At 37.5% G+C, this 13,148-nt stretch overlaps 1 protein-coding gene across 2 annotated transcripts in view; it reads left to right on the top strand.

The window, feature by feature from the left end:
* CDH11 (cadherin 11) overlaps positions 1–13,148 on the top strand; it is an 83,129-nt gene that overhangs the window by 57,758 nt on the left and 12,223 nt on the right. For both annotated transcript variants that reach the window (XM_067302461.1, XM_013941156.2), the window contains 5 exons: positions 5,064–5,459; positions 6,710–7,004; positions 7,803–7,922; positions 8,409–8,576; positions 11,559–11,746. In XM_067302461.1, coding sequence (XP_067158562.1) covers positions 5,232–5,459; positions 6,710–7,004; positions 7,803–7,922; positions 8,409–8,576; positions 11,559–11,746 — 999 coding nt within the window. In that variant the 5' untranslated portion in view covers positions 5,064–5,231. The remainder of the gene's footprint in view (positions 1–5,063; positions 5,460–6,709; positions 7,005–7,802; positions 7,923–8,408; positions 8,577–11,558; positions 11,747–13,148) is intronic.

Here is a 13,148-nt window from a genome sequence, read left to right as displayed (position 1 = left end):
CTGCTTTCTGCCAAGTGTATTCCTGAGAACAATTGCTATTTTAATGTATCATCCAGAAGTTGTAGCCCAGACAAATCAGAAAAATTGTTTAGTCTATTCTAATTTGACATATGGTCATTTAATAGCACACAGGAAGTCAGCATGGATGTTTGGAATTTTTTTGCTATAAATATAATGAAAGATATTTAAAATTGGCTAGACTTAGCTTCCGCAACTGGTCTTGTCATTAAAATAATCTTTGTTGGCTCTTTATTTTTGTCTATTAGTCATGTATAAACAGTCATTCTAATTTTTGTGTGAAGTTTTGTAGAGCACATTGACTTTTTAGATTTGCCTCTTAGAGTTGGGATAGCATCCTAATACCACCTCTCTACTGTGCCGTGCTGCACTTTGAGAGTTTTGCAGGTTTGTGGGCTCTCAGTGGTAGGATGCAGAAGGATAGTTGAGTTTATGCATTTCGGAGTAATCCAAACTCTGGCTCTATTCTTTGCCATAATCTGAAGACATGGTCATATTATTTTTCAGGTTTATGATATATGAGTTCTTAATGAGTTGAATATCATATTTCCATTATGAATATTGATGGATTGTGCTATATAAGGGTAGATCAGACTGTTCTTGTGATAAAATTGAGACTTGCAGCTTTGCATTGTCAAAAATAAGTTAAAAATGGAAGCACAAAACATAGACCACATAGCTAGAAAGGCCCTGAAGGCATGTCTTCGCAATTATTTAGGGAGAGCTGCTATTTCCATGCAAATATTTTGTGTATACACCTTATGGTGCATTATGTTTTCCCAAGTGTGGACTCCATGCCATTTTAACATTTCTCTGTGCTGTGCACCCCGATTGATCAACTTTCAGAGGTAGCATTTGAGAGACTCATTGCTTTCATGTGCCTCTGTGAGTGACTGGATCTTGGATACTGGCTGATTAACTCTTGTTTTTCCCCTATCCCTGACAGAGCTATTATGCGGTACCAAAATTGCCATAATTATGAAGCTAAAATATATTAACAGAATTCTTCCTTTTGGGAAAAAGTCATCTTAGTTCAAACCTTAGTATCCATTAAGTTTAAGGATGTGGGGGATTGAAGGATTAGATTTTCATAGATTTCTAAGGAAAATGTAGAATTTCAAAGTTATATGCTGTGCAATTCTAAACAACAATGAAAAAATTTTGATGTTGCAATTTGGGCAAATGCCCACCTGAGATTCAGTTTGCTATAGTTTAGCAATATAATCTACGTGCAGAATTGTTTGAATAATTACAATAATGTTAAAGGTGTCCCTCAGATCATGACTTTAAAAAAAAGAATAGAAACATTAACAGCAAATGATTCTAACTGTTCAATATATGTGTAATGTTGTACAGCATCTGAATAAAACTGCTACACACTGAGAATTTACGGACACCGAGCAGCACTTCAATCAGCTGTTGCAATTGCAGTTCTCATATCTTTATACCATGCTTAGAGGATGATGAGGTATTTTTCCCTCAGTGATGTCCATGGGAGAAAAGGAGGTGCTTTATAGATTGTTTAGCTGTTTTTCCGTATTGGCTGTTTGAAGAAATAGGAAACCATTAGCTTTCAGCAGCTGAGTTACATTTAAATGTTTGAAAGGCTTTGAGTAGATTGTCTAGGAAACAGGACTTCTTTCTTGTTAATGATGCCACTTTGGTTTGTAATGCAGTTTATTTTAATTATACCTTAAGAGCATCTCGTGCACCTTGCCTTTTAGGAAGGAAGTAGTTTATAAAATCAGACTGTAGCTGTTCTAAATTAGAGTCATTTCACAGACTTCAGTGGAGCTCTGTTGATTTATTCTACCTAAAGATTTAACAAGGAGCTATTAACTGTTCTTCGTAAGATAGGAGTCACAGGGCTTACTACTGTGGCAGCGTCGGGGAAGCTCTCAACAGCGCGTGTGAGCGTTGGGAAGGGGGAAGCCGGCAGAGGTGCGACGGGGTCAGGCACACCTCGCCCGGCTGCCGCTCCAGCTTTAATTGCAGCCCATCGAGCGGCGACTCGCTTCCTAAAGAGCCACCTTGGTGCTAGTGGCATGGAGTCCTCTCGCATTACAACCCCAGACAGAAGCAATTACCATAAACAGCTCCAGTGACTTCTGCCCGAGTAGGGTTCACGGGATGAGATGCAGTCGTTTTTTTTGTCCCAAAGACATAGCGTTAGTGCTTCCTCTCTCCCCACATATACACGGAGGAAAGAACTAAAGGTAGCAAGCAATTGCTGCTTTAAATCGTCATTAAGCATGGATGTGTGGTTAATGTTTTGTTTCATACTTGAACAGCTGATAATAAGCAGCATATATGTCAGCTTGGCTTTTCAGTTATGGTTAAGCATCTTTATAAAGTGTTTACTGACTTACATAACAGTCTTGCAAAATTTGGGAATAATGGCTGTATTTGTTTACTTGTTTTCATTGTTGAGACCATAATTTGATATTAATGATCTGAAGAATAATTTAATTTTTAAACATGTCCAAAATCTATTAAAGCAAGCAGTTTACTTGTTAACCATTTCTAGCAACAGGTTTAAAAATATACTGCTGTCTAGGTGCAGCAGCCTTTTTGTTTCGTTTCTATTTGGAGCATGTAGGCCCTGTTTGACAGTCCAGGAGCCAGGCACTGCTAACTGCTGCACACGAGGAACACACTAGATGCTCGTAGCAAATGTACTCGTCCAGCATAATTAGCTGTAGGTGCAGGACATTGGAGGCTATTCAGCTGAAAGGCCACTCCATAGCAAACCACTTGCGAAACAGCAATAGCATTGATTAACTGAATGCAATTACGAAGAGGGCTAAAGTGGCTATAATATGTCGAATTTGGTAACATCAATAAGTTTCTGTAGACAAAGTACCCAGGAGAGGTAACCTCAGAGCCTGCTTGCTGTGGGGTTAAATTTACACCTGTCCAGGGGTGTAAATCCAGAGGTGTGCACTGAACAGGACAGAGGAACACATTTTACATCTATGGGACTGAGTGGAGAATTTGATGGATTATTTTTAAAAAGACTTTTCTGAACTTTGAGGGAGGTTTAATAAACAGTTACTGAAATGACAGGGAAGCTTAGTCAGTAACTACTGCATAGTAGGTGCCTCAGTTCAGGTTTTTTATGCATAATTGAAAAAAAAATGTCAGTTTCCTCTTAAAATTAATGTTATCATAGAAAAGGCCACTGTAATGATTCATGCTGAAAGGCTTCTGCTATTTAAGCTGCTTCTAAACCAGGATAAATATTAGTTTGCAGCTTCTTTAAGTCCCGCTTTATTTTTGCCTCTCAACAAAATGGAGACAAGAAACAAACTCAGAAAACCCAGGCCTAATGCTCCACAGCTCACACACACATTTTATGTCTGAATAACTGAATTTAAAATCATTTTTCTGACCAAAATAGTAGAGAGAGTTTTCTTTTTCATATCTGCCATACTGTTATGGGTCATCTGTAATGTGACATCATGTAACAATAGTGAAAAATTAAATGTTTACACCAAGTGTTGTACTTAATAAATAAATATGCTTAAGAAAGAAAACTGTAGAAATCCCTCCCTTGGTGCCAGATTATGTTTGCGTATATATGTGCGACTACCATTTAATTCATTAGGCTGGAGTCATTATGGTGTGGTAGTTGAGGTGATTTCTGTTTTACAGCTAAAACAAAAAGACAGCCTTTTTGGAGATAAGGAACACAAATATTTCCTTCCTTATTTATACATGCACCCTATTTCTCGATGTTGGATGTGGTTTTTTTAGGTAACTGCAAAAGGGACTGTAGGGGAGGACATGACTGCCCTGGCTTTGAGAAGGACACCCCCGGGGGGGTGGGTTCAGTACTGCTGAGCTGTTTATCTGTTGCTGGAGCTGTAGGATGTGATGTAGGTTCAAGCTTTTCCTTATATTCACATTTTCTATGCTACAAATACTATGTGCAAGACCTCCGTATCTCTCATAAAAAAATCATTCTCTTTTAATGAAGATGGTAGCATGTATTTATACATATGCCTGTAAGGATATAGCCTTGAGTATTTTATTAGTCTTGCAGAATAACAAAGTGAATTACACTGAGAGCTGAAACAAACATCCTAGGAACCCGTAAAAATTGGCTGTTCTGTAAAGCTTGAAGGAGAATGTATTGGAAACCCCAGGGATATGTCAAAGTGGCCTCTAAGATGGATTGTTAGCTGCTGGAGGTGTAGACCTTAGTTCAGGTTTCACTGTATTATGCAGTTTCTGCTTCAAATATTAATTCTGACCTACTGATTTAAAAAAATTATGAGAAATTAAGAAAATACTATACTTCTGGTAATTTAAATCACAGCAACAGCAGGAATAAATAGCTACTGTCAATTGTTACATTATTAGAAGTATCTCTATATATTTGTATTGGTCTGTGACAGTTATAGTCACCAGAACAAAGAGAGGAGCATTGGCAATCAGTGCTGCTTCTCACCTTTGATGACGTGATCCTCGGAGGGAGGTAGAAGGGCTATTTCAAGTGCCTGAATCCAAAATTTAGGTCTTCAGATTTCTGTCAGCCACTGCCCCTGCCTAGGTACTTATTTGCAGCATGAAAATCTGTTGGTCATTAAAAGGCCTTTTTCTGGGCATGTGTAGAAATATTCCATTCTTGATAAGCAAGTATCTTGGTATCTATCTTATATCTAAGCCTGTGGCTTAAAGGCTTATATCTAAGGCTTAAATCTAAGCTCCTAAGAGGGCTTAGATATAAATTAGGTATTTCTAAAGTTACCTTGCATCTTGGGCTAAATCCATTTGGCAGGATCATGAAAGAATATAATTCTCTATCTTCCAACGTTCAAATGAGTGCCCTAACCAGCAAGTTAGGAGATTTTATAAAATGGGGGTTGCATATAACAAAACACCAAATATACTCATTACTTAATATAATAATTATTACATTTTAATCTTCTTATCTTGAAATGTTCCAAATTAGTACTAGTTTCATTTTGCTTAGTAAAGAAATTATTGCACCTGAAAGACATGAAAGAACTGATATTTTTCTCTATTTCATTTTCTTTTAGGAATTAAGTTGGGAAGCTGCAGAGCATTAAAGTGAAGCATTTCATGTGTGGTGGCATTTTATGTGCAGAACATTTAATCTGAAACTTTTCAGTAGCCCCACATTTTTTGACTTCCAAGGTGGAAGGGGTAGATTCCTGGATACTCCTGTGCCTACAGAATAACCAAAAATGAAGGAGGACAATTGTTTACATGCCGCTCTAATCTGCATGGGCATGCTGTATTACAGCCATGCCATCACTACAGAAAAACTGAACAACGCAAGGCCGTCACTTCATGGTCACCATGAAAAAGGGAAAGAAGGACAAGTTCTGCATCGTTCAAAAAGAGGCTGGGTGTGGAATCAGTTCTTTGTCATAGAAGAGTATACAGGACCAGATCCTGTACTAGTGGGAAGGGTAAGAAAGAAATTATGTTTTTTCATTCATTTGAATATTAATTATGTTCTGCTTCGTTATTATGTGAGTTGCTTTTTTTCTTGCCACTGCTTTTCTGTTATATTAGCTGCTTATTCAGCAAGCACTTATTCACCTAGAATTAATCATGTTGTTGTAGCTCCATTAAGGAGCTAAGCAAAAGACTCTTGAAGTGATTGCAGGTTTTTCCATTGACTTCGGTAGTCTTTGAATGAAGGTGTACAAGCTGTCATGTAACACCACAGCAGGGACCACAGCAACCATTTGAACTAAAGTGTGTCCCAAGAATATCTGGTATCATTCTCAGGACTTTTATAATAGTAACTAAAAATGTAACATCTAACCCAGCAGCTTAATAAAAGTGTACTGCTCAATAGCTACCTCTTCATCCTTTCATTTTTAAGGTATCAGTAAAATTAAATACGAAAGGTATGTATACATTGAGACATATAATCTGTGTGAACAAGTATATGTACGTACATACTGAGCTAATTATTTTTTCCTTTACTGTGAACTACCAGTTTATAACTTCCCGTTAAATCAGTGGAACTGCATCGACTTAACACCAGCACAAAAGAGAAGAGAATTGGGTCAATGACACCAAATTCCATTCTGGGTATTCTGGTTTAAAAGATGGTTAGAAATGTACAATTTGTAACTGTGAATGTATGATCAATAAATCTATAATTTGGCTCAATGTTTCTCTCATTCATCAAACTGAAGTGTGCACAGGTCATGAAGGTAAGAAAGTTCAGTAGCATTTGTTACTTATTTTATAATAAAGAAGTTGTTATTAAAAACTTGTTCGCAATCAAAGATTGGCTCATTTGTTACAGCTCCATGAGTTACTTAACTTTTTAAATGCAACCTAGTAAAATCTGATTAGTATGAAGAGTACAAACTGTTTGTAGAAGTGACTCTTCCTTCCATCCTCATTTGAACAAAGAGCCTGTTATAACTATCTCATTATGTATTTTCTTCCTTAAATCTTAAAGCTTGGGTCTCAGTAGCTCCCTACATGTGGCAGCATGAAAATCATCAGGACAGCTTCCCTGAATGCAGTGAACAGGTACTCACAGCATCAGCCCATGCACGAATTAGCTCTTGATCAAGGACAAGACTTTTTGAAAACTATGAAAATTATAGTAATTTCAGGAACTTTTTTTGTCTCATATACATATACATAAGATGGATACCATCTTGTTACCTTATGTCTGTTTCTCATTTTGTAGCTTCATTCGGATATCGATTCTGGAGATGGAAACATTAAATACATTCTCTCAGGTGAAGGAGCAGGAATCATTTTTGTTATTGATGACAAATCAGGGAACATCCATGCAACAAAGACACTGGACCGCGAAGAGAGAGCTCAGTACACTCTCACAGCACAAGCTGTAGACAGGAACACTAACAGACCTTTGGAACCACCCTCTGAATTCATTGTTAAAGTTCAAGATATAAATGACAACCCACCAGAGTTTCTTCATGAAAACTACCATGCCAATGTGCCGGAGAGATCAAATGTAGGTAAGTACTCATAAACAGACGTCAGTGCCTGGCTGTATAGAGGAAGTTACTTTTGCAATACATCTTGGCCTAATTTAATTATTATTATTTAGAATTTTGGGAGGTAAAACTTACTTCATCCTCAGCCAACTACTCAGTCAATTTATCTAATTCACTGATCAAATCAAACCCTGCTGCAGCTACTAACTATCATGGTCAAAGTATCTCTGCAGAAGGTTCAGGGAATGGCACTGTTCCACCCTGGGAAGGAACATGAAGGTTCCTGGGTATTTATGGAGTGTGAGTCCCCTGGGGTAAACATCAAGATCATGCTTTTGGCTGAGCTGTTTAATAAAGCTAAGGAGTTACTGCCACACTATCCATTCAGTTTTCATCTCCTGTTTGAGCCAGCAAAGAAAAATCTTGTATCTACCTTGGAGATTTCCACGGGAATGATTCCTGTGAAACTTTTTGAGGAAAATGGAAAAAGAAAACTCTTTTGTTTGGTTGTCTAATGTCAAAAGCAATGTAATGCTTAAACTACTGGGGAAGAAGGACATAATGGAACAGCGTGACTGTTGACTTTTATATCTTCACTGTTTAGAACATTAATCCATGGCACAGTTGGTGACGTATTTATGGATCTTATGAGTCTATTTCCTTGTATATAAATTGTTAAGTAAATTTTTTCATTTACCAAACCCGGAAATAAATCATTAAAAAATAGTCGTGCCATACAACTGAAAGTATCTCCGCATGGTTCTCTCAGATATATTTGCTTCTGACTGTATTCCTTCTGCCTTTGCTTTCTGTATTTAGGTACATCAGTTATTCAGGTAACAGCTTCAGATGCTGATGATCCTACCTATGGGAACAGCGCCAAGTTGGTTTACAGTATTCTTGAAGGTCAGCCGTACTTCTCGGTGGAAGCTCAAACAGGTATTACTGAGCAATTTATTTGAGTAGAACCTCATAACTGGAATACATTAAAATGATGGATTAAATATATTGGCCAAGGCATTGTATTCAGATATATCTACTGATGTGTTTGAACAAAGCTTTTTTCATTCTTTCCTGATCCTAGCTAAGTTGTTTTGTAGGTTGGTCCTCTGGCATTTGGTAGAGCTTCTAGGGACACTACACCAGAAAGATGTTACTGACTATTTATTTTGTGATATGATAGAAACGGCAATTTCTGTGCTGAAATGTAATTCTCCAGGGTAGTTCTGTGTTTAACTATGCTGAATATTTCGGCTAGTTTGTTTGCATAGCATGATGCAGAGTATAGAGAAAGCAGAATCTGCACCATTACTGCATGTATTGCTCTATTTTAACATAAGTTAGAAAATGCAGTGTCCAGTGTCCATTTTTCATGATGTGAAAGTTGGAACATTTGCATGTGTCATATTTTCTTTGTATTTATAGGAATTATCCGAACTGCCCTTCCGAATATGGACAGAGAAGCTAAGGAAGAATATCATGTTGTAATACAGGCAAAAGATATGGGGGGACACATGGGAGGCCTCTCAGGGACAACCAAAGTGACAATTACACTTACAGATGTCAATGACAATCCGCCAAAGTTCCCACAGAGTAAGTAACAAAGTCCTTACTAAATCACATTTTTTATTAATCCGTGCATTTGTAGAGTATCTGACATATTCAGAACTTCAAAAAACAGTAACTAATGGATTATCACAGCCCATGTGAATAAATAAATATTATTTACATCATTTTGCTAATAGCGTACTGAGCTTTAGTGTTTGGATGGTTTGCTCTGTGCTGCAAAGTGCGTCATTTTTTTTGAAGTCAAGATTAGAAGTATTCCTAACTGTACAATTCATTTTTAAAACTGCTGGACCATGTTATATTAGAAATATATCTATGATGTGACCAGGGAGACATAGTCCGGACTTTTCTAGTAATGGAGAAGCCTCATTTCTTGGGATAGTTAAAGCAACTCTGGCAAAAATACCCCCAAATTTACCTCCACTGCAGCAGTTCCGGACTAAGATAGCTTACTTTATTTCCCATTTCATAATTATATGGTGGATGTAAAAGACTGTTTAAAAAGGCAAACTGTGTTTACTACTCTGCTTAGACCACAAGAACAGTGAGAAATCTTTGTGGGGAAATAGGAGGAGGTTAAAAGAAATTCTTTCATGTCTCGTATATGAACAGATTCTTCTGTGGCTGGAGAGCTGCAATATGCATCAGAAAGCTCTCCTGCGAGACTTACAGTCTTTGAAAGAAGTCTCCAAGTGGCCTTATTGTAAGCCTTTCAGTATTCCCAGTTCATAGCTATTTGCAAGAATAGAGTTTCAATAGTCATTTTCAATGAGCAAATCCACTCTGTTTATTGATGAGTGCGGACAAAGGAAAGGTGATCTACTTTATGTTCTTACAGCAGTATTTCTCGGGCTACAAGTGCCTTGCTTTTCATGGCCCTTGATGACAGAGCGTTGCATAATCTATTAACAGCTCCTGATTTTGCTCTTTCAGGTCTTTGACAGACCTTCAAGTGAATGAGCATAATTTTTTATTTCACATAGCTTTTCAGTTTAAGTGTTGATGCTTCATCCTCTACTTCTATAAACACTCTCAGTGAACTAGGGACTGTTCATAAGGATAAATCCAGAAGACTGGATACTTCTAATGAGTTATATCTACCATGGCAATAAAAAAACAAATTTAATACAGTGCCATTTTGAAATTGATGCTGGAAGTGTACTGTCAGTGGTAAAATAAAGTTGTTTTTAATACCTGCACTAACTATTAATTTTTCACATATAAAATTAGTCTGGGCTGACATTAATAGGTTCAGTGTTCACAGCTGGATTGGAAGTGCATTATCGGACTCTTCGCTGCCTGAAGGATTTTTTTAGAAGGCAGGGTATGCACCCCCCACCCCACTCTTTTCTCCTCTGAGCAATTGAAGGACACTGATACATCCTGGATTTGGACATCTCTCTAACAGTTCCTCTTCCAGAGTCATAGCTTCTTGGACCCTCATGCTAGAGCTTAAGTGACATAGCCAGACCCTAAATGTAAAAATATGTCAGCATTTTCTACCATTCTAACAGGAAAGCGTTACATTCTAGAAAGTGGTATGCCCTGTCCCTCCATGTACCCCCATTGCGATTCCTATCTGAAGTTAGGTTTTTATATACCTCACAAGCACCCCTTTTCACTCCAAATCATAACCTTGGGCAACAGCACATGGTATTTTGCTGAATACTTCAATCAAATGATGGATTTTTCTCAGCAAATTCTACCCACTTTACTGAGTGCAAAAAGTGTATGTTTTGTGAGACTATTTAAATCAATGATCGGAAATGCCAAATGCAGTTACTCTACTTAATGATTCATCCCCAAGGTTAAAACCTTAATTTGGAATGCTTTGTAAATGAGAGCCAGAATTTGGCCTGTTTATAGTAACAGCCACGTGATTTTCCCTTTTTTTTTTAATACATAGCTGAAATCCTTAATGAGTTATGTGCTTAAATTTTGATTTCTTTGTGACTGGAGTTAATGGTCTATTTCCATGACATGTGCCAATTGTTTGCATGGGTAATGAGCCAAGTCCTGCCTGGTGTAAGTCTCCTGATGTTCCTAGAGTGCCAGTGGTAGCAGCAAAGAGAAATTATGGAGTGGAGGATAAATTAGATCATTTCACTTTCTCATGCTGTTTTTTTATTCATGTAAATATTCATGCTGATGAAATGGCAGAAAACACCGATGTAGATTTGTACATTTAGGGTCAGGTTACGCTACTTAAACTCTAGAGAGGGTCAGGAAGGTCCAGGAAGCAATGTTGCTTAAAGGACAACTGTTGGAGAGAGATTTATCTGGGAATATTAGTGCTCTGCTCTGGTGTCCCTGAATACACAAGGGAAAAACCTGTACAGCAACACATCTGTGGGAGGTTTAGGGCTTGTTTTTCAAGTGGTGTTTGATATGGGATAGCCACTTTTTGTTTGATATGGAATCACACCCAAATTGGTATGTATTCTCTTTTGTGCTAAATTTTAATATTCACTGCTAGTACAAGTTCATACTTCAAGTTAAAGCCATAGAAAGCAGCAGATTTATTCTTTTAGGCAGCACAGCAGTGAGGTCTTATCCAATTCATGTTATATAATTTGTGGCTCCTGACTGAATGGGCAGTTATCCTTCTAGATGCTAAAGAGTTGAAGGTCATACCATGAGTCATATGAAACAGAATTTTCCTTCAATTTTTGTAATAACATCTCTGATACGAATTACAACCTTGATGTCACAATCATTTCTGTATTCTGACAGATGAGTTGGCCTTTTAACTCTTCCCTGAACATGACAGGTAAAGGTTGTATAAAACATCAGTGAGGTGGGAATTTTATGGGGTTAGCAATGCGTTTTAAGATTTCCTAGATGACTTATCTCTCGAAGCTCTTTATTACATAACATTCCTTCGGGGAATTTGAAAAATGTGAAAAATTACTGTGTTTATTTGGAACTTACAAGTTACATGAGTAAATATACAAATGAAGAAGCAGACTGCATATTTAAGGTAAATGCCTTTTTTTCTTTTACCAGGTGTATACCAGATGTCAGTATCAGAAGCAGCCGTTCCAGGAGAGGAAGTTGGAAGAGTGAAGGCCAAAGATCCAGACATTGGAGAAAATGGCTTAGTAGCTTACAGCATCATTGATGGAGATGGAGTGGATATGTTTGAAATTACAACAGATTACGAGACTCAGGAAGGTGTTGTAAAGCTTAAGAAGGTGCGTAATACTGTTCTTTCAAACCTACAAATGTGTAATATGCTTTGTTTCTGACAGAATATTTAGTTGTAATGGATTATCACCTAAACTAAAATAACAGTAAATGTTATTTCACTGAATTTGTTTATAAAGCTGTGATTAACTCTTAATATTCCATTTCCCCATTAGCTGAAATGGAATGGAAGAAAATAACCAAGAAGAGTTACATAAAAACTGTACAGTGGATTAATGCAAAAACTAAATGAATTCATAATAAAAAGTCACGGTAAAATACAATGCCATCAGCTTCATTGTTGATGAAGTTTTGCCTAGTGCTGATAAGTAGCAGACATTCACTGTTGCTTTATGTTCGGTCTAAACAGCCTCATGCCCTATAGTTTGAATTCCTCAGCTGTGCATTGTCCACAATATTGTTCTGAAGGAGTCACAGGCTATGCCAAAAGCAGCAAAAATACTGAGCTTATTTCATACACAATCCATCAGTGTGATTTTTTTTTAAATACTATTAAATATTTTTTAAATAATATAAATTATAAATACTATTTTCTATTTTAATAGTATTATTTTGCTCTTCATATCTTTGTAGCTATTCATTTTTCTTGGGGATGTTCAAAAATTAAAAGGAGAAGGCTCTGGGCAGCTTAACTTCAGAGTTGCTTTGCTCTGCACATCAGGTTGGACTACATGACCTCCACAGGTCACTTCCAACAAAATTCCAACAAAATTTATGCTGCAGTTCAATTACTGTATTTGTTCTAGGGGTGGGGTATAGTGCCTGAATTCAGTCTATAGTATTAGCCATACTTTGTGAATTGTGGTTGGCACCTGCTTCTCAGTTACTTAGAGGCATAATCATTTTGAAGCTACCCATACTGCAACCCTGCAGCCATTCCATGTCAGTGACAACGCAGATACGCTGCAGCTTCGATCAGGGTCTCAAAAGGATTTGTCTCATGGGATGTTATTTCACCTCCCTTTTTTAAAGTGCTATGAGGTCTATGGATGGAAGGGACTACAGAAATGAAAGAGGAACAATGAGCCATCTGCATATTTCCCCTGTTACTTAAGTAATAATTGTCTTTGTCCTATCATATGGTGCAGCCAGCAGTGCAAACCACATCCATATCCCTAAAGGAAAGCCTGCCAGCTTGGGATAGACCAAGCCTAGCATTTTCTAGTGATTTCTTTCCTCTCCACCCCTCCTCTGTGCTGCCTGGAAGGCTGTCCTGCGCGGCCTTCCTCTGCTGCTGCTGCTGCATGCATAGAATGTAGCTCCTTCCACTTGAGTCTGCGTCTTTTTAAATATACACATTTCAGTCCAAGCTTGTTGAAAGATATGCTCACATTTGTTTTATGTTATTGAATACTAGGGGACTGTTTACTGCTCTTACACTCTAGTTTT

This window comes from Apteryx mantelli, chromosome 10 (genome assembly GCF_036417845.1).
Source record: "Apteryx mantelli isolate bAptMan1 chromosome 10, bAptMan1.hap1, whole genome shotgun sequence".
Lineage (NCBI taxonomy): Eukaryota > Metazoa > Chordata > Aves > Apterygiformes > Apterygidae > Apteryx > Apteryx mantelli.
Note: the sequence above shows the minus strand (reverse complement) of the source record. Positions and strands in the feature narration are given on the sequence as shown.